This window comes from Peromyscus eremicus, chromosome 2, assembly GCF_949786415.1.
Source record: "Peromyscus eremicus chromosome 2, PerEre_H2_v1, whole genome shotgun sequence".
In the NCBI taxonomy this organism is placed as follows: Eukaryota; Metazoa; Chordata; class Mammalia; order Rodentia; family Cricetidae; genus Peromyscus; species Peromyscus eremicus.
Genome location: NC_081417.1, coordinates 103,867,814 through 103,889,943, shown reverse-complemented (window position 1 = coordinate 103,889,943; position 22,130 = coordinate 103,867,814). Strand labels below are relative to the sequence as shown.

The 22,130-nt window shown below is 42.7% G+C and overlaps 3 protein-coding genes across 3 annotated transcripts; all 3 read right to left on the bottom strand.

The window, feature by feature from the left end:
* Positions 1–312: 312 nt before the first annotated feature.
* LOC131905007 (interferon alpha-12-like) lies at positions 313–885 on the bottom strand. The gene has a single exon (XM_059255977.1). It carries the CDS (start codon positions 883–885, stop codon positions 313–315), a length of 573 nt encoding a protein of 190 aa, XP_059111960.1.
* A 4,746-nt stretch (positions 886–5,631) lies between these two features.
* On the bottom strand, positions 5,632–6,204 carry LOC131905006 (interferon alpha-12-like). Its single transcript, XM_059255976.1, has one exon. It carries the CDS (start codon positions 6,202–6,204, stop codon positions 5,632–5,634), a length of 573 nt encoding a protein of 190 aa, XP_059111959.1.
* Positions 6,205–15,018: 8,814 nt separating this feature from the next.
* On the bottom strand, positions 15,019–15,588 carry LOC131905005 (interferon alpha-13-like). Its single transcript, XM_059255975.1, has one exon. The coding sequence runs from the start codon at positions 15,586–15,588 to the stop codon at positions 15,019–15,021; it is 570 nt and encodes a 189-aa protein (XP_059111958.1).
* Between the last annotated feature and the right edge of the window lie 6,542 nt (positions 15,589–22,130).

The window sequence follows — 22,130 nt, the reverse complement described above, 5'->3', positions numbered from 1 at the left end:
AGTAACGGTTTAATTAAAAGCAATAAAATACTATGGTATTAAAAAAATAACTAAAATCATTTAGATACACAAACAAGCAGAAGAACTAATAAATAAATAAAACAAATAAATAAACCAACAAACAAATAAAACATCTGAATCAATAAGCAAATGCCCTTACAGATCAACACAATACAACCCAATATTAGGATAACTATCCAGGCAAGTTTGACCAATGAGGTCAAAGTCAAAGAGATCTTGGAGAAGTCCAAATCTCAGCAGTGAGTTTCAGGATCCTAGCCTAGGAGAGTCCTCTCCACTTTGGCTCAGGACTTACTCCTTCTCCTCAGTCAGTCCTGCCAGCAGCTTGGCTGAGGAAGACAGGGCTCTCCTTACTTCTGCTCTGACCACCTCCCAGGCACAGGGACTGTGTTTCTTCTCCTTCAGGTAGACAGTGATCCTGTGGAAGTAGTTCCTCACAGCCACCAGGGAGTTTTCCTGGCTCAGGGAAGGTTTCTGCACCTCACCTTGCTCCATCAAACAGGCACGCAGGTCTTTGAGCTGGTGGTGGAGGCCAGTGCAGAATGTGTTTAGGAGGCTTGTCTCCCAAGCAGCAGATGAGTCCTTTGAGCTGAAGAGGATCAGGACCTGCTGGGTCAGCTCCTGCAGGACAGGGATGACTTGGGCCTTCTGGATCTGCTGGGCATCCACCTTCTCCAGAGGGAATGCAAAGTCCATTCTGTCCTTCAGGCAGGAGAGAGGGGAGAGTCTCCTCATTTGTGCCAGGAGTGTGGAGGCTCTCTTGTTCCTGAGGTGATGAGTCTGAGGCAGGTCACATCCCAGACAGCAGCTTGACCAGTAGTACATCACCACCAGGAATGTCAGGAGAGCACAGGGCCTGACCATTGTGGATGTGGCAGATGCTGCTGGTCCTCTTGACCCTGTGGTCCTGAACCTTCCCCTGTAGGTTCTCTGAAGTCCATCCTTGCTGGGTCCATGTGTCTTAAATAAGAGAAAGCACTAGTTTCCATTTTCTGAATGCCCACCCATACTCTCCCATGTACTTTTCACTTTCTTTCAGTCATTCTCTGCTTGTGTCTTGCTATTTTTCCCCCCATTTTTGTTTCCATTATTGCTTCCACTTTCAATACTCTCCCTCAACAAACCTTCTCTAGAGTTTATTCCTGACAGAAACTATAGTTGATATTTATGTTACAGATATACCTTTCCTGTGTTAAATCACTCACTTGTAAAGCATAAAACCTTACCTCTAATACTTGGCATGGAAATTTCTTTAATTCCATGCTGCAGTAGAATTTTGTCGGTCATAGTTATTTTTTAATAAAGCTACTTGAATTGTAATGTCAATTTTGTTTCCACTAGTTATTTTGTGAATCTACAGGTGTTATTTGAAACAATGGCACATGTGAAAATCTTGTCTATGTTGGTTAGGGTTGCAAGGTTGACTTATTTTATTCTAGTTGTCTTGATACACTTGAGTTCTTAAGTATATGAAGGATCAAATTTGGTTTGTATTGTATATTATTAGGTAATTATTGAATGTTCATTTGGTGGTTATTATGGCACAATCAACAAGAGCTTCCTGATCAAGATTGACATATTCATGTTGATCCCTGGAACTCACGGTGGGAGCAGAAAACTTATGCATGGAAGTTGTTCTCTCACTCCACGTCTTTGCTGCACACACACACATATGTTCACAAAAACTCATAAAATGTATCATCTATGCTTTGCTCTAAAGAAAAGTTTCAGCATTATTTTGCCACTTTTGGTGTCCTCTGACTTTAAGATGGAAAGGGATGCCGTATTAGCCTGTAGGTTTCATGAACTGATTGGTGTTCCAGGAGACCATTGGTCTGAATGAAGAACATTCCGGGCTTCTCTGTGTTATAGCCATTGTGACTTCTACTGTTAACAGAGCGTCTCTGAAATTTCTCTCTGTCATGGAACAATTTTGTCAGCGTTGGGGTTGTTCTTCACAGTGCCTTCAAAGTCAGGATCCATGGATACATTTCCCTTTCTGCCCAATATTCACATATGGAGAATTATCGAGTAATGACAATTACCCAAAATGGAATGCACGTTCTTTCTAGCTGTGTCTGAGTTTAGAGACTGTGATGCCTGCTTGCTGCCTTTTCTCTAAGTGCCCTGTGACTTCTTCAGTGGAGTTTGAGTCAACTCACACACTCTGCTGCACAGTGATACAGTGTTCTCAGCCCTCTTCTTGTACCACACTCCTTGAGAGTGCTCACCATCCTTTCATGACATCAGCACTCAGACACAGTGTGGTGTTTGCTTGTTTTTTGTGGTCATATGTCCTAGAAGATCGCTACTCTCATTTCAGTGTATTCATTAGAAAGGCTTTTGTATTCAGCAGTGAACACATACATGTCCAGAGATCAGAGTGTCAAGAATCCCCAGATGTCAACAGCAGAAAACCCTGTGATCTGCAGTGATGTGTGAATGTCCTAGTTTTCATTTGTAAGAGATAAGTATTTGTGGTTTGTCCAAAATCTAGTTTTGTGATCAATATTTTTCACTGACTGATTGCTGTGCCTGAAGTTAGGAGGTGGAAATACAGACCAGAAGTCACAGTGATAGCAGTGCCTCTGATTGCCTATTAGTTACCCAGAAGTTTGGACTTACAGATATTTATGCAAATTTACTGTAGTAGTGGATACTGCACATGCTCTGTCTTTGTCCATTTGAACATTGAGCAGAAGAGTCTTGAGGGATTCCATCACATAGAAGAGTTTCAGTACTGCCAATGTGTATAATTTTTCATTTAATTTTTCTATGGTGATGGAGGCTCCGTGGTGGATGTCATTTCTCTTTTGAATTTTCATTGCATTGAATATTTTGTTTCTTTTTTCCACTTTCCTAGAGAGAAGATACTGACGTTGTTGGTGGCATTGAACTAAAATAGTGGTGTCACTTGAAATGAAAGCAAAACAAAGGAAGTGGTGTCATCCCAAAGGGGAAGCAATAGCAATAATGTTGAGAGTGTTCAACTTAAAAGTTCAATGGCCGCGAAATAAAGTAATTTTACATCAAACCGAGTGCATTTTGGAATGTGAACTGAGAGTCAATGCAATCACACTCAAAATTTCAATGATTTCCTTCCTAGCAACATCAATCTTAAGACACCTGTGGAAACAGGAAGCTGCTGAAGAGCAGGAATGTCAAGAATAAGAGCAATGGCCGTGGTGTCAAAAGGCCTGATTTTATACATCACCCTCCACATCTCACAGAGGATAAGTGCATCTCTCAGTGCTCCTCAGAGGAGGTTCTTCTGGCAATAGATGACTGGACACAGACACTTACAGGTGGTTAATGTACAGGGAATCGGTGTCTGAGCAAAGATCATTATGGCTTTCCTGGTTTCCATAGGGCAGTACTCTTTACACAAGAGCTGGCAGGAAGATGGGGATTCCCAGAGACAGTTTCCTACTGTAGGAAACAGGAGTTTGTAGACTCAATAGTGTAGCTGCAGGTCCATATTGATCTCAGCTGTGAATGCATGCACAGTCTGAGTATGATGGATATAGATAAAATTCCAGTTTCAAGCAGAGTGCACATCAGGAAATCCCATCCCTAGCTGAGGAACTATTTTCAACTGATGGCTGCTGGGAGAGGAAGATTCAGTTATCCTCAGTAATGGGGCCCCTGAGAGGTTGCCCGTGTTCCACTAGATGGCGGTGTACACATGCACCACTGGCAACAGTTAGCAAATGGATTCATTGATCCTAGTCCATGCACTGGGCTGAGCTCCTGGAGATCAGAAGAGAGGGAGTTGGAAACCTAGAAGCAAAGGGGGCGGGAGTCAAGATCATGATGGGAAAAATACAGAGACAGCTGACCTGAGCTAGTGGGAGCTCAGGGATATTGGACTGACAGCTGGGGTTCTGCATTGGACCAACTATGCCCTCTGAATGTGGCTGACACTTGTGTGGCTTGATCTGTTGGTGAGGCCCCTGGCAGAGGGAACAAGACTTGTCCCAAGTGCAAGAACTACCTTTGGGAGCCCAAACCCTATGCTGGAATACATTGCTAAGCCTTGAAGCAGTGAGTAGCTATGCTCAACTTTGTATGCTACACTTTGTTGACTCCCAAGGGAGACCTTCCCTCCTATGAAGAGTTGTTGGGTGATGGGGTTGATGGGGGAAAGGTGAGGACCAGAGAAGGGGAGGGAGGGACAACTGGGCTTAGTATGTGAAATGAAAAAAATTGAAATTAAAAAAAAGATACCAAATGACATTGAGAGGGATGAGCTGTCGTTTTAGAAAAATTGCATTCACTTCCCTCGTTAGATTTATTTCAGGGTATGTTTTTTTTAGGCCATTATGAATGGAATTTATCCTGAATAATTCTAAGTTCTAATTGACCCCGATAGGGTCATGTGGGAAGAAGGGATCTCACCAGGGAAGTTGTCTCTACAGAATCGCACTGGAGACCAGTCTCTAAATCATTTTAATAACTGATGCATGCTGTAGGAGAGTGCAGCACACTATGGGTGATCCATCCACTGGGCAGGTGGTCCTGATGAGTATTTAAAAGCAGGCTGAGCAGGCCCTGAGGCATCAAGGCAGTAGACAGTGTGTTCCTCCAGGACCTCTATATGAGCCACTGTCTTCAGGTGACTGCCCTGTTGAAGATACTGCCAAAACTCTGTCAGTGATGGAATGTGCTGTGATTTTAAACTAGAATAAAACATTTCTACCCCAAATGCTTTTGATCATGATAATTTGTCTCAGCAATTCAAGCCATCACCAAGACAGGGCTGACACTCCATTTTTTTTCTTTTATCATGTTTCCCTTTTTTAATGATATGTAGGAAGATCCTCATTTGTTTTGTATTTTATTCTATTTTGGTTTTATGGTCTCCCTCATCTTTGGAATCCAATCGAGTCCATCTGATAAAAGTTGGGAGTCAAATGTTAGTTAGGGGAGACCAGAGAGGTCGAGGGGAATTGCAGGTGAGGAGGACTAAGGCACAATGGAACACAAGCAAGATGTTCTGGTTTCCTTCTGTACAGCATGCTGGCTATACATCCAGAGGAGTACTATCTCATGGACAGAAGTAAGATTTTTAACATCAGTGAACAGGAACTACGAGATGGCTGCATCAACTCACCTCTTAAGTCTAAGCAGTACACATTGCTTCAGTATTATTTCCTACCAAGTCCAGGTGTGTTATATTTATGGAGAACAGAATGATTTTAGAAGCATCAAAATTTTTCAAAGATCGTGTGGCTGACTCATAAGATTAAGCATGTACAGTAAAAAATTTATTGAATAGAAGAAATAAATTAACAATAACAGTTTGATAATTTAAAGGAAATATAAAATTCTATGATATTGAAATATAACTAAAATCATGTAGATACACAAACAAGCAGAAGAACTAATAAATAAATAAAACAAATACATAAACCAACAAACAAATAAAACATCTGAATCAATAAGCAAATGCCCTTACAGATCAACACAATATAACCCAATATTAGATTAACCATCCAGGCAAGTTGAATCAATGATGTCCAAATCAAAGAGTTCATGGAGAAGGTGAAATCTGAGCAGTGAGGTGCAGGATCCTAGCCCAAGTGAGTCCTCTCTACTTTGGCTCAGGACTTACTCCTTCTCCTCAGTCAGTCCTGCCAGCAGCTTGGCTGAGGAAGACAGGGCTCTCCTTACTTCTGCTCTGACCACCTCCCAGGCACAGGGACTGTGTTTCTTCTCCTTCAGGTAGACAGTGATCCTGTGGAAGTAGTTCCTCACAGCCACCAGGGAGTCTTCCTGGCTCAGGGAAGGTTCCAGCACCTCACCTTGCTCCATCAGACAGGCTTTCAGGTCTTTGAGCTGGTGGTGGAGGCCAGTGCAGAATGTGTCTAGGAGGCTTGTCTTCCAAGCAGCAGATGAGTCCTTTGAGCTGAAGAGGATCAGGACCTGCTGGGTCAGCTCCTGCAGTACAGGGATGGCCTGGGCCTTCTGGATCTGCTGGGCATCCACCTTCTCCAGAGGGAATGCAAAGTCCATTCTGTCCTTCAGACAGGAGAGAGGGGAGAGTCTCCTCATTTGTGCCAGGAGTGTGGAGGCTCTCTTGTTCCTGAGGTGATGAGTCTGAGGCAGGTCACATCCCAGACAGCAGCTTGACCAGTAGTGCATCACCACCAGGAACGTCAGCAGAGCACAGGGCCTGGCCATTGTGAATGTGGCAGATGCTGCTGGTCCTCTGGGCTCTGTGGTCCTGAACCTTCCCCTCTGGGTTCTCTGAAGTCCATCCTGGCTGGGTCCATGTGTCTTAAATAAGAGAAAGCACTAGTTTCCATTTTCTGATTGCCCTCCCAATACTCTCCCATGTACTTTTCACTTTCTGTCAGTCATTCTCTGCTTGTGTTTGGCCATTTTTTCCCGCCATTTTTGTTTTCATTATTGCTTCCACTTTTAATGTTCCCCCTCAACAAACCTTCTCTAGGGTTTATTGCTGAAAGAAATTATGGTTGATATTTATGTTACAGATATACCTTTCCTGTGTGAAATCACTCACTTGTAAAGCATAAAACCTTACCTCTAATACTTGCCCTGGAAATTTCTTGAATTTCATGCTGCTGTTGAATTTCGTGCATCATACTTATTTGTAATATAGCTACTTGAATTGTAATGTCAGTTTCGTTTCAACTAATTTTTTGTGAGTCTACAGGTGTTATTTGAAACAATGGCACATGTGAAAATCTTGTCTATGTTGGTTAGGGTTGTAAGGTTGAGTTATTTTACTCTAGTTGTCTTAATACACTTGAGTTCTTAAGTATATGAAGGATCAAATTTGGTTTGTATTGTATATTATTAGGTAATTATTGAATGATCATTTGGTGGTTATTATGGCACAATCAACAAGTGCTTCCATATCAAGTCTGACATATTCATGTTGATCCCTGGAATTTATGGTGGGAGCAGAAAACTTATTCATAGAAGTTGTTCTCTCACTTTACGTCTTTGCTGCACACACACACACACACACACACACACACACACACACACACATGTTCACAAAAACTCATAAGATGTATCATCTATGCTTTGCTCTAAGGAAAAGTTTTGGCGTTATTTTGCCACTTTTGGTGTCCTCTGACCTTAAGATGGAAAGGGATGCCATCTTTGCCTGTAGGTTTCGTGAACTGTTTAGTGTTCCAGGACACCATTCGTCTGAATGAAGAACATTCCGGGCTTCTCTGTGTTATAGCCATTGTGACTTCTACTGTTAACAGAGCATCTCTGAAATTTCTCTCTGTCATGGACCTATTTTGTCAGCCTTCGGGGTGTGCTTCACGGTGCTTTCAAAGTGAGGATCCATGGATACATCTCCATTTCTGCCCACCATTCCTGTATGGAGGATCTTTCTACCAACGCCAATTACCGAAAACAGCATGTATATTTTTCAAGCTGTGTCTGAGTTTTGAGTCTGTGATCCCTTTTTGCTGCCTTTTCTCTAAGTGCCCTGTGACTTCTTCTATGGAGTTGAGTCTACTCACACTCTCTGCTGCACAGTGGCACAGTGTCCCCAGCTGCCGCCTTCTTCTTCTTCTTCTTCTTCTTCTTCTTCTTCTTCTTCTTCTTCTTCTTCTTCTTCTTCTTCTTCTTCTTCCCCTCCTCCTCTTCCTCCTCTTCCCCTTATAAAGGATTTATTTATTTATTTATTTATTTATTTATTATGTATACAGCACATATGACTGTAGGCCAGAAGCTGGCACCAGATCTCATTACAGATGGTTGTAAGCCACCATGTGGTTCCTGGGCAGGACCTCTGGAAGATCAGTAAGTGCTCTTGGCCTGTCAGCCATCTCTCCAGCCTCCTTAGCTGTCTTCCTCTACCGCACTCCCTGGAAGTGCTCACAATATCTTGATAACATCAGCATTCACACACACTGTGGTGTTTGCTTGGTTTTTAGCGCCCTAAATCCTACAAGATAGCTGCTCTCATTTTAGTGGATTCATCAGGGCGGCTTTTGTGTTAAGCAGTGTGCACATAGCCAGAGGTCAGAATGTCAGGAATCCCCAGATGTCAACAACAGAAGACCCTGTGATCTGCAGTGATGTGTAAATATCCCAGTTTGTCCTTGGAAGATATAAGTGTTTGAGGTTTTTTCCCAATACTACTTTTGTGATCAATATTTTTCACATGCTGCTTGCTGTGCCTTAAGTTAGGAGGTGGAAATACAGACCAGAAGACACAGTGATAGCATTGACTCTGATTGCCTATTAGTTACCCAGAAGTTTGACTTACAGATATTTATGCAGTTTTCCTTTAGTAGTGGATACTGCACACTCTCTGTCTTTGTCCATTTGAAAATTGAGCAGAAGAGCCTTGAGGGACTCCACCATATAATAGAGTTTCAGTACTGCCAATGTATATAATTTTTCATTTAATTTTTCTGTTGTAATGGTGGCTCCATTGTGGATGTCATTTCTCTTTTGAATTTTCATTGCACTGAATATTTTATTTCTTTTTCCACTTTCCTAGAGAGCAGATACTGATGTTGTTGGTGGCATTGAACTGAAATTGTGGTGTCACTTGAAATGAAATCAAAATAAAGGAAGTGATGTCATCCCATTGGAGAAGCAATAGCAACAACTTTCTGCTGCACAGCAATACGGTGTCCTCAGCCCTCTTCTTGTACCCCACTCCCTGAGAGTTCTCTCCATATCTTGATGACATCAGCATTCACACACCCTGTGGTGTTTGCTTGGCTTTTAGCCTCATAAATCCTTGAAGATCACTGCTCTGGTTTCAGTTTATTCATTCTTTTGTGTTCAGCAGTAAACACATGACCAGAGGTCAGAGTGTCAAGAATCCCCAGATGTTTTCCTTTTTAAGAGTTGCCACGGTCATATGTCTCTTCACAGCAATAGAAACTCTAACTGAGATGCTCTCCTCACATCATGGTCCTGGTCACTTTCTTTATTCCTGTCTCTTGACTCCCCAGTTCTATTGAACCAAAGAAGATTATTATATCTAACATGTAAAAAATGATATAGCTGTACATATTTTCTGGGCAAGGTGATAGTATGGAACTGTTTTATAGTAATTTATTCTATTATGTAAACATAAAGATGATTAAAGTTACCTTAAAAATAAGGACCAAGGAAAGAATGCAAAAAGTCATGTCTAAAAGATGTTGCACAATGACACAGAAACTCTGGTTCATCAATAATCATACTCCCTGACAAAGTCTTCTACAATTAACAAGCTCTGCAGATCAACTTGGTATCAATCAATTTTCCCCTAATACATCCTCCACAGTGTCTGTCCCTATATATCGTATAATCCTTTATCTATTCCTGTGCTTCTTCTGATGACTACAACATGGCAACATTCATGTGGGCATGTTCCACATACAAAGTGACAATGACAACTTTCTCCTGACCATGAAGTTGAGTGGCTAGATCTGACAGAAGGAAGGAATTTGTAGTTAACAAGTTACTCTTAAGAAGGAGTTGATGAGACATATTGGCCTGAGTTACTCCTGAAGGCCATGTCTGGGTCCATAGTCCTGCTGCAGCTGGTGTCTGTGTTGATGTCCATGGCCACTGTTACCACAGAGGTCCATAAGAACTGTACATGTTGAAATCCAAGGGCCATGCTGAGCCCACCCTACCCTTCACTGGCCCTGGAATGACTAGCACTGCCTCTCACTGGACACTGCAGCAGGAGAGCTGACTCAGTCCCTCTTGGGATGTTTAGCACCATACCGCTCACTGTGGGCATTGGAGAGGAGGCCCCAATGGAACTGGCATAGGAAAGCTGTCTCTAACCCCGACCTGAGGAGGCTGGTCCCACCTGCCCAAATGAAGAGCTCAGCTACCACTTGGACCCATGTCCTTGCCCTTGGGTTGGCCCACCCTATCATCTATCCCATTTATGATCTGAGCACTGGTCCTACAGAACAATATCCTGTAGCTGGAGTTTTCTCCAGTCCTGCCTGGCCCATGGTCAGGACAAATCTCTCTCACCCGCCAGTCCCACAGCCTTTCAGACTCAACCAAGTAAACACACAGAGACTTATATTGCTTACAAACTGTATTATCGTGGCAGGCTTCTTGCTATCTAATTCTTCCACCTTAAATTAACCCATGTCTCTTAGTCTATAAGTTGCCACATGGCTCTTGGCCTTCCGGTACCTTACATCTTGCTTGTCATGGCGTCGGCTGGCAGTGTCTCTCTGCCTCAGCCTTCCACTTCCCAGAATTCTCCTTGTCCCACCTATACTTCCTGCCTGGCTACTGGCCAATCAGTATTTTATTTATTAACCAATCAGAGCAACACATTTAACATACAGAACACCCCACAGCAATAACCTCAGGATCTCTATGACTGACTTGGGGCAATAACAGGATATGAGGGGAGTTTTTGTTTGTAGAGTCCAGTGATGATGGTGTGCCAGACAGAGGCCAGAAGTCTTGAACCAGACCAATGACTCATTGCAAAGAACATTTGAGGGTGAGGCTGATTGAAGTAAAAGGTATACTGTGTGACATACTGAATCTCCTGATGTCATTAGGACAAATGAAGAAGGGTTGGAGAAATGGGAAAGACGTGGGTTGAGGTGGGTTTTTATGTTTGTTTCATTTTGTTTTTAATTAATTTCTGTTGGAGATCAATGCTGAAGGGGTGAGTGATAGATATGGGAGTGCTGGGAGGGGTGCAGGATTGGGGTGCATGATGTGAAATTCCTAAAGTATTATATATATGTATATATGAAGTGGATGAAACTCTAGGGTTTCCCTGGCAGCTGAACCTACAGATGGGCATTGTCTTCCTCACTCCGTGTGTCCTGAAGAATGCAAAGGGGCTGTTGGGTCAAGATACTCTGGGCTGTTGATCTGTAACCCTGCAAAACACAGATCTCAATCCAGTATGAATAAGAACTAGTTCATTCTGTACCAATTAAGAGTGACTGTAATATTGTCTGTAACAAGGATTCAGGTTGCCCCTTGTGACATGTTCTATTGTGGAGAGGTAATCTGAACTTTTGAAGTCATTGTTCAAACAACAGTCATAAATCAGTGCATTTACCAAGCCCAGTGTTGCTGGTCTCAGTAGGCAGAGCAGCAGGAGGAGAATCTCTTCTGTGGGTTCAGACATTATTTTACATCATTCCTAGCTGGGGCATGGTTTGCTCAGTTACATGACACATTCCAAGTGCTTTACCTACTGGTCAAAATGATGTGAGGTCAGACACAGAGCTTGGTTGTAATTATCAACTGAGGGGACTACACACAGACTCTTTCTCCAGAGAACCTCCTCTAGAGAAGACTAGAGGGGGAAAAAGCCTTAGTGACTGTTTTGTGCATGTTGAGCAGACCATTGTCTAGAAGGCATGACCCATGTGGAACTGGGAGGGTGCTCCCTCCCTCAGATGAGAAGTGAAGGGAATTGAGTCTTCCAAACTGATGTCAGTTCTTCTGGGGAAAATGCCTGTTTTAGTTGTGAAGAAAACTCTTCTAGGAAAAAATTTCTAAAGAAAACACACCAGAGTTAAACAGTTTCTTCTTTGAAAGTGATGGTCAGTAGGGGGCTCTCTTCCTCTCTAAATGTTTGCAAGCATGGCAGATTGTTTCTTCTGTCCCTCCCCCCTCCCTCCCCTTCCCCCTCCCCTTCTCTCTCCCACTGCCTCTTACTCTCCCCACCCTACCCTTCCCCTACCCCTCTCTCTGTTTTTGGCCATAGTTAGTATTAGTTCTTTAGAAGAACACTCTGATTTAAACACACAAAGAGAGAGAGAGAGAGAGAGAGAGAGAGAGAGAGAGAGAGAGAGAGAGAGAGAGAGATCAGTTGTAGAATGGCAGAGGTGGTTGATGAGGAGAGAATGAGGAACAAATACTGTTTTCCCACATCAGGGAGGAGGAAACCAGGGCTATGAGGCTGAATGATGGGGTCTGGGACAGCAGGCAGGTACTGGGAGTATATCAGAAAGAAAGCTGTGTGCACATATATGTACATTATTATATATAGCATGTGCTGCTATTAAATAGTGCATCATATGTAATATATATGTTTATACATACTTCCCCTTCAGTGTTGGGCTAGGACACTGATCCCTCTATAAAGTATTTGTAAACCATCAATTCCTTATTGATTTCAGTGGCTAATACTCAGTTCCAATGTGTCTAATTGTAGAGGGGTTCAGGCTATTTTCAAAGACAGTGAAGGTTTTCAGTACTTCAACTGTCTATACTTTTCCAGTCACTCTTCCTGTCTTTTCTTGAAGTGTTGGTTTGATGATAGACGTCTCCACATCTACTGTATTTATCTTTGATACTTTCCTAGGAAGAAAACCCTGATGTTGGCTGTGGCAATGAACCAAAAAATATGATGTCATTGGAAATGAAAGCTGAAGAAAGGAACCGGCGTGTCATCCAAATGAGACAGCAGCAGCAAAAACATTACCTACTAAGATTCAGTGGAAAAGATCTATGTTGATTAACTACCATGATGCTATGAAAGTGACTCTATATCCTAGGGATCTTCAGGTTCAATGCATATGTCTTAGTTAAGGTTTCTATTGTTGTGAAGAGACACCATGACCACAGCAACTCTTATAAAGGAAAACATTTAATTGGGGCTGGCTTACAGTTTCAGTTTCCACAATCATCTTCATGGTAGGAAACATGGCAGGACGCAGGCAGACATGGTACTGGAGAAGGACCTGAGAATTCTACACCTTGATCCACAGGCAGCAGAAGGAGACTACCACGCAAGGCCTAGCTTGAGCATATAAGACCTCTAAGTCCACCTCCACAGTGACACACTTCGTACAAGGCCACACCTACTCCAACAAGGCTGCCCTCTTATAGTGCCACTCCCCATGGGCCACGCATTCAAACACATAGGTCAATAGGAGAAATTCCTATTTAATCCACGACACAATACAAAATTTTTTAACTACATTTTTATTTATTTATAAGATTTGGCCGGGCGGTGGTGGCACACGCCTTTAATCCCAGCACTCGGAAGGTAGAGGCAGGCGGGTCTCTGTGAGTTCGAGGCCAGCCTGGGCTACCAAGTAAGTCCCAGGAAAGGCACAAAGCTACACAGAGAAACCCTGTCTCAAGAAACCAAAAAAAAAAAATTGGAATATAAGATTTATTTATTATATGTACAGTGTTCTGCCTGCATGTATCCCTGCAGGCTGGGGGAGGGCACCAGATCTCATTACAGATATTTTTGAACCAACAAGTGGTTGTTGGGATTTGAACTCAGGACCTCTGGAAAACAATCAGTGTTTGTACCTCTGAGCCATCTCTTCCAGCCCTACAATACAAATTTTAAGTTATGTTTCTCCCAGAAGTATCACTTTTAGAACACATATGGGCCGGGAGGTGGTGGCACATGCCTTTAATTCCAGCACTAGTGAAGCAGAGCCAGGTGGATCTCTGTGAGTTCGAGGCCAGCCTGGTCTACAGAGCGAGATCCAGGACAGGCACCAAAACTACACTGAGAAACCCTGTCTCGAAAAAAATCATAAACAAACAAATAAAAAAAAAAGGACATATGGAACCATGAAGATACAAAAGAATAAAAGCATTGTTGTGGTGTCACAATACCTGAATTCACATTACAAATATATGTCTACGAGAGAGTTACTGCAGGATTACTAACCCTTACCACATAAGCCTCTTGGAGTCAATGGCAATAAACACAGGGACCCACAACTGATCCATGAACACAAAATAAAGGGCTGACTTCCTGCCCCAAGGATCATTGCAGAAGAGGGAGCAGAAGAATTGTAAGACCCAGAGGCAGCGGATGATGACCACAGCAAAGCAGTGTTCTCGGACACAACAGGGCAGTTGCACTAATGAGGCGAGAGTGGCTATGACCTAATGGACAAGACCAGGCCGGACAAAATCCCAGCTTGGAAAATGGAGGAAAGTTCTCTTCTAGCTGAGGAACTGTGGCAGTTGATAGCTTCTGAGAGAGAGTCAGTTGTCCTCAAGGTTGGGGCCCCTCAGAGAGGCTACCTAGGCTCCAGGAGATGGCCATGTATCCATGTACAACTGGAAGTTCCAAGAGAAGAAGGGTGAGAAGGAGGAGGAGGAAGAGTCGGAGGAGGACAAGAAAAACCATGAAAATTGAGAGGGAATAGTGGTGTTGCAAAGGATTAATTTTAGAGGCGTTTCACTTCCCTGGTGGGATTTATTTCAGAAATGTTTCATGAGGCTGTTATGAATGAGTTTGATTTCCCGATTTCTTCTTGGTATGTTTGTCTGTGGTATTCAGGCAGGCTAATCACTTTTCTGATAGCTGTTGCTATCACTGTATATAATCTCACTGATATTTGGAACCCAAAACTGTTAAACTCATAGAAGTTGAGAGTAGATGAAAGGTACCAGAGGTCATGGAGGTCAGAGGGAGGATTCCTCTGGGAAATATATGTCAAAGAAGACTAAGTCACAATGTGACAGAAGCAAGATTCTCTGGCTTCCTACCAGGCAGTATGCTGGCTTTACATACAGAGAATACTATATATTGGGAGAATTAGGGACATAGATTTAGGGTTTGTCTAAACTCCATGCAGTGAACACTTGTATCAGTGCAATTTTCAATACTCTGTCCATTTGTAAAATTTTTATGGTTTAGAGTATCACCTTAAAAAGACTGGAAAAATTTGAAAAGTTACAGAATTAACAAATCAAAAGTGTTTTATACAGCAAGATTGAATGGGATTCAAAATAATTTAATTGCATATGATGGTTTGTTACATTAAAGAAAATACAAAACTACAAGATTTAACTTAAATAACTTAAATTACATAAATAGTAAAATAAATACACACATAATACACAGAGATACCCAAATGGATGCAGAAACAAATGCCCTTATATATAGATAAAATTTGTGCTGTTTTGCCGAAACATCTAGGTAAGTTGATTGAATTCATGTTAAAATAAATGAGTCTTTAAAGGATAATTTATGCAGTGTTGTAGCCCAGGAGAGTTCTCACCACTTGGGTTGGGGACTTACTTCTCCTCAGTCAATCTTGCACGGAGGTTGGCTGAGGAAGACAGGGCTCTCCTGACTTCTGCTCTGACCACTTCCCAGGCACAGGGGCTGTGTTTCTTCTTCTTCAGGTAGACAGTGATCCTGTGGAAGTAGTTCCTCACAGCCACCAGGGAGTCTTCCTGGCTCAAGGAAGTTTCCTGCACCTCCACCTGCTCCATCAGACAGTCCTGCAGGTCATTGAGCAGCTGGTGTAGCTCATCGCAGAAGGTGTCTAGGAGGGTTGTCTCCCAAGCAGCAGATGATTCATTGGAGGTGAAGAGGATCAGGACCTGCTGGATCAGCTCACCCATGACCTGGATGGCTTGGGCCTTCTGGATCTGCAGGGCATCCACCTTCTCCAGAGGGAATTCAAAGTCCATTCTGTCCTTCAGGCAGGAGAGAGGGGAGAGTCTCCTCATTTGTGCCAGGAGTATGAAGGCTCTCTTGTTCCTGAGGTGATGAGTCTGAGGCAGGTCACATCCCAGACAGCAGCTTGACCAGGAGTGCATCACCACCAGGAATGTCAGGAGAGCACAGGGCCTGGCCATTGTGAATGTGGCAGATGCTGCTGGTCCTCTGGGCTCTGTGGTCCTGAACCTTGCTCTTTAGAGTCTCTGAAGACCACGCTGTGTACATGTGTCTTATATAGCAGAAAACACCACTTTCCATTTTCTGAATGCGCTCCCCTTATTTCCCAATTGTCTTTTCACTTTCTTTAACTCATTCTGATTGTTTTTGGGAATTTTTTTCTAAGCCATTTTGGTTCTCATCATTGCTTCCTCTTTCACTGCTGCCCTCAGAAAGCCGTTTTACAGGTTTTTTTCTAAATAGAATTGTCATTAACTATTACTCCACAGACAGACACCCTTTGTTTGAAATGTACACGTCCATTGTAAAGACAAAATTTTTCTCTAAAAATTATATTTCAAAGTTATTGTAACTCACTTTATATTTTTTTATTTCTATCATTTAAATAAATATTTGTCATAATGTATGGTATAATGCAAAAAAGTGTTCCGAAGTTAAAGTATTGATGCAATGGTATACTTTAAATTTTTCCAATGTTTAAAGACTAAAACTTATTTTCTTCAAATTACATTCATTAATTCTACTATTAATTTATATAAAATGTTAATTGAATTAACAGTGTATCTTAATTATTCATCCAACGATTGTCATGCCATCATCAGGTCTCGGTGTGTAAAGGCTTGCTGTTCAGGCTTGATGAGCTGTATTTGATTCCTGGAACCCATTGCTGAAGTAAAGAAACTGACTCCTATAAGGTGGGCTCCAACCACTACGTTCACAATTTGACAACCTTGTGCCTGCAAACACACACTCAATGTATGCAGGTACACACAGAGCCCCCCAACCATGACACACATACACACTAACACAGATACACACACTCATTCATGAACATCCACAAACACACAGACACACACTCTCATATACACATGCACAGGACACATAAACACACACACATACCATCACACACAGATACATACTCACAGACAGAGGAGAGCATTGATACACCATCACACAAATATCCACGCATATACACACTCACAGACAAACACATGCACACACATACACATATTCCCACAATATGCACACATAAACAGACTCGCACACACATGCACACAGACACACACATACACATATTCTCACACTTGATACAGATTTTCAACACATATACACACAGCTATACATGAAAACACACAAGCACACAACAATGTACACATTCCAACACATACAAATACATACCATCAGTTAAACATAAACACTCACACACGTGCACAAATTTCCACATATACACACACATTTGCACAAACACACACATATACATAATCACACATTCCACACATATATACAACATACACAAACTAACACACAGAAACATACATGCATATCCTTACACACACATTAACATACATACTTTCTCACATATATACACAAACACAATACATACTCACAGACACACATGCACACACACTCAAACTGATACACATATATAGTCACACACAAATACTTGCATAGACACACACTCACATACATACACAAGAGTGAGAAGCTATTAAAAATGTCAAAGGTTAATTTTCACTTATTTTGTCTCACAAATTTGAACATTAACTCCTTGGATTTTTGGATCCACTGCATAGTAGGAAGACAATGGGACTCACAAAGTCATTCACTTCATGGTGGCCAAAGATGCAGACAGGGACGAAGTGTGTCCTTAGATGGAGCCCCCTAACCTTCCTCCAGCAAAGCCTCACTACCTAGTAGTCCACTCATCTCTAACAATCAACGGGCTTTCACTGATACAGTTTATTCCTTGAGGATGATGAAGGCTCATGTTCCCTGTGAACACTGATCCCATGAGTACCAGCCTCCAGCACAGGAAACCTCGAGAGACACTCCATATCCAAACCACACATAGGTAAAGTGTCTGAACACTCGATTTCAAAGGCTAAGGATCTCAAATGCTATGCCATGAGTACTATTACAATCATACCAAATTTATAATAATTTTAATCAGCATGTGATGTTTATCCTCATGCACAGGACACTGCAATATGGTTGAGTTCCTATAAACAATGTTTGTGTCAAATCATAAGAGAAGCAGTTCTAGCTCCTCAACGTCTCCTACAGCAGCTAGGAATCTGCAGGGTCATTTCTGTGTGTGTGTGTGTGTAACATCAAAGTCTTTGTCTTCATTCTGTAAATAACAAATAAATTAATTTAAATAGCCACAATAATAATGTTACATTTGTTATATGTTATGTAAAAGCCCTTCTGTGTAGGAGAACATTAGAGTCACTATTCCCCTCACCTCCAAACTGCATCTAACTGGAATATTTGCTTCTCTACTGTTGATAATTTCTTTGGAAACCTGTCCCCTCATCTCTGTGTCTACTGACCCTTGTGATGGTTTGCCTGGCTGTGCAGAAACTTCCTAGTGCCCTTTCCTCCCCTCAGTCTCCATGGCCTTCTGATGTCTGTCTTGGAATCTTTACTCAGGAAGTCTGTCTTTCTGTCATTCCTGTGGATGCACATGGATAACAGGACTAACGTGAATTTCAAATGTTTAGGAAGGTGAAAGAAATATAGGAATCCCTTAAGCATGTTCATAGGGATGATCTACTGATAGCAGAGTTCTTTAGCATGTGTGTTTGTCTGAAAGTTCATCAGTCCTCTATTTCAAGAACACAGTTTTGTGCCTGTGCACACAAACATGCACACATACGTATGTGCACAGGCACACACACAGAGTTACTTAATTCATTCAATATGTAGGTATTTACCTTAGAGAGACAAGATTTACAACTTAGTTTTCTTGCCTACTTTAAGCTGAAAGTGATACTCCATGGCCCCTTGGTCTTCCATAACTAGGTAGTAGATTTGTCAGAGCCTTCATAGCAGTCTCTTCAGAATGGAGAACCAGATGGTGCTTTTCCTCTTTATTTCCATAGGTGACTCATTACAAAGGGGTTCTCTGACATTTCTCGTTTCAGGAATAAATTCTCCCTCTCAAGAACTACATGGCTGTGCTTTTTCTGGTCCGTCCAAGTCAGGATCAGTGTTGACACCTCCCTTTCTGCTCATCCCCTGTGCACTGAGGTCTATAGTGTTCTTCAACCTGTGACAATCACCCAGACCTGCAGTGCTGGTTCCTCCTTGGTGTGTATGTGTGTGCAGAGCCTGCCCCCAGGATGGTGTTACTTCTAATACCATGGGACTTACTCAGTAGCTCTCAAGTTCATTACCACTCTCTGCTGCCCAGTGAAATCTCATCCTCAGCCCTCCCTCTTGTACTTACTCCATGACAGAGGGCTTCAAGGATGACTTCAGAAGTCATACTGGAAGTCATGGCCTCTGGGTTTAAGTTTCATGAATCCTAGAAGATTACTGCTTTTATCTCTAGCTGTTCATATGAAGTACGTTTGTTTTCAGGTAAACCCGCAGAACTTGAGAGTAGAACAATAGGAATAGGTCAAGGAATTCAGGAGCAAGAAAGTCTGGGTAATATTTGGTCAAAGAGGACTAAGTCATAATTTGACAGGAGCAAGACATCCTGGTTTACGCACAGCATGCTGGTTACATAAACAGAAAAGTACTCTATACTAGAGAAATATAATGGTTTTTTTTTTTTTTTTTCGAGACAGGGTTTCTCTGTGTAGCTTTGCGCCTTTCCTGGGACTCACTTGGTAGCCCAGGCTGGCCTCGAACTCACAGAGATCCGCCTGGCTCTGCCTCCCAAGTGCTGGGATTAAAGGCGTGCGCCACCACCGCCCGGCGGGTTTTTTCATCAATGAATGAGAAGTGTGAGATGGGTATATTAAATCATCTAAATGTGCGGTGGAGAGCAAAATAGCTTGACCACACAGCTGCCATGACAGACTTAGAGGCCCAGAGACAGCTTCTGGCAGGCAACACCTGGACCCAGGAAAAGCCATAAGCTGACCCCACCCAATGGGGCCTGAATCTAAGGGGAAATAGCTGACATTTCAAACATTCCCTATATCCCTAGACAAATGTCAGTCAATCAGGGTCCTGAACCCTGGAAATCCTCTCACCTCAATTTCTGCTACGATAAAAACCCTATCCTGCCTGGGCTCTGGGCTCTCTGCTCTTACTGCTGCTTCAGACAGAGTCCAAGCTCCGAGCTTGAAAATAAAGGCTCTTTGCTTTTACATAAGTGATTTGGTCTCTTACATAAGTGATTTGGTCTCTGGTGGTCTTTTGGGGTTCCTCACCATCTTGGCATAACATCTGGGGGCTCATCCAGGATCCCCAAGCCCACCGAGACAACTGCCCATAGAGCCTGACGCCGGCCAGCAAGTTTTCTGTGATTCTGTGTTTATGTTCATGTTTTCTTGCTTACTTTCATTTGGATATCCTTTTGTAAATGGGCCTTTTGGCCTATTTACAGGAAGTACCTGCAGAAGGTTCTTTGGATGAGTTTGAATTCCTTTGGTTGATTTGTATTTGAATTTGATTTGTACAGACCTGGATGGCATGAGGCCAGCATCTTCCATTTGGTTTTGTCTCCAGGTGCCAGGAGAGCTGTTTTTTTGTGTTGTGTGTTATAATTTTGTTCTTTTCCTGACTAACAAGAACTGTAGACTCTTATTTTAGGGTTTTTTGAGTTGGTCAGCTGATACTGTTTCCCTGGAAAAATTGTTTGCCTTTTTGTTGGAATGTCCTGCCTATATAGATGTGTGAATGTGTGAGAAATGTGGCCACAAGTGTGCATGTTTTGTGCCTGGTTTATGTATGTGTTGTGACTCCAGATAAAAACTGTACATGGACAGCCTTTGGGGCCAGATGGCCAGCAGAAGGGACAGAGGGTCCCATTGGTTGAACTGGGACAGACTTAGAGTACTTCTACCCCCCATTGCTTCCCTGCTCTCTGACCCAGAGCACATGCAGCAGCAGGTGGGGAGAGCACTGTTGTGAAACATGTCTGGCAGTGGCGGTCAGGTGGCTCAGGAGCTGCCGTGGGGACTGGGGGTGCTACCTAGCTGCTGGGTGCTAGGGCAGGCCATGAGCACCAAGGGGCCAGACATGGCAGGTTTGAGGCCAGGCCTCCTTGCAGGGATCCTCTGGTGGAAACTTTGCAACATGGCATGGAGAAGGCAGGAGCTGCCTGGGGTCTCACATAGCTCTCAGCATGCCTGACCCAGTGCACTGTGGGACTCCAGGCTGATGGAGAACGGCCCCCTCTGGGGCCACAGAGGGCTTCCTCCTGAGGGGCCCGGTAAGGATATAAAGTCTCATCCAGTCTGTCACTCTTGTGCACTTGATAATATGGGATTAACAACAATTTTGTCCCTATGCTACACACTATCCCCATCTCAGCTGATTGGTAGTGCTCCCAAGACCTGCCATGGGGCTACCCACCAAATCTGGAACCCATGGTGGGAATGAACAAAATGATTCATAGAAGTTGTTCTCTTACTCCACATGCTTACTGTGGCATGATCTAGCCTGCATACTAGTAGTCACACACACTTATGTGCACACACATGTGCCTACACACACACTTTTACACATATATGTACACACACTGTCATAAAGTTAATCATATATGCTTTGCTCTAAGGACCAAGTTTCAACGTGTTCTTTACACTGTTGTTTCTCTGTCCTTAGGATGAAAAAGGGATGCTGTACTGGTCTGTGGCTTTATTTAAGTGTTTAGTACTCCAGAACAGCATTCACCAGAATGAAGAACAGACAGAGCTTATCTGTGTTATAGCCAGTGTGACTTACACAGTTAAGAGAGCTTCTCTGAAATTTCTCTCTCATGGACCAGTTTTGTCAGCCATGGAGATGTACTTCACAGTCAGCATCCATGTGTACTATTCTCTGTCCACATTTCACATATTGAGAGTTCTTTAACCTATACAATTACACCAACACAGAATGCGGGTTCATTCTAGGCTAGTATGAGTTTAGAGATTGATATCCCTGGTAGCTGCCTTTACTCTAAGTGCCCTGTGACTTCTTCGGTGGAGTTTGAGTCTACAAAAACTCCCTACTGCACAGTGAGGTACAGTGTCCTCAGCCATCTTCTTGTACCCCACTCCCCGAGACTGTTCACCATACCTTGATGACATCAGCACTCACACACAGTGTGGTGTCTGCTTGGTTTTTAGCATCATAAGTGCTAGAAGATGGCTGCTCTCATTTCAGTGGATTCATTAGAAAGGCTTTTGTGTTCATCAGTGAACACATGGCCAGAGATCAGAGTGTCAAGAATCCCCAGATGTCAAGAGCAGAAGACCCTGTGATCTACAGTGATGTGTAAATGTCCCAGTTTGTCCTGAGGACATATGCACTAGGAAAGTACTTGTGGTTTTTCCAAAACCTAGTTTTGTGATCAATATTTGCTCACTGAGTGCTTGCTGTGCCTGAAGTTAGGAGATGGAAATACAGACCAGAAGACACAGGGATAGCAGTGCCTCTGATTGCCTATGAGTTACCCAGAAGTTTGGACTTACAGATATTTATGCAGTTTTACTTTAGTAATGGATACTGCATTCAATCTGTCTTTGTCCATTTGAACACTGAGCAGAAGAGCCTTGAG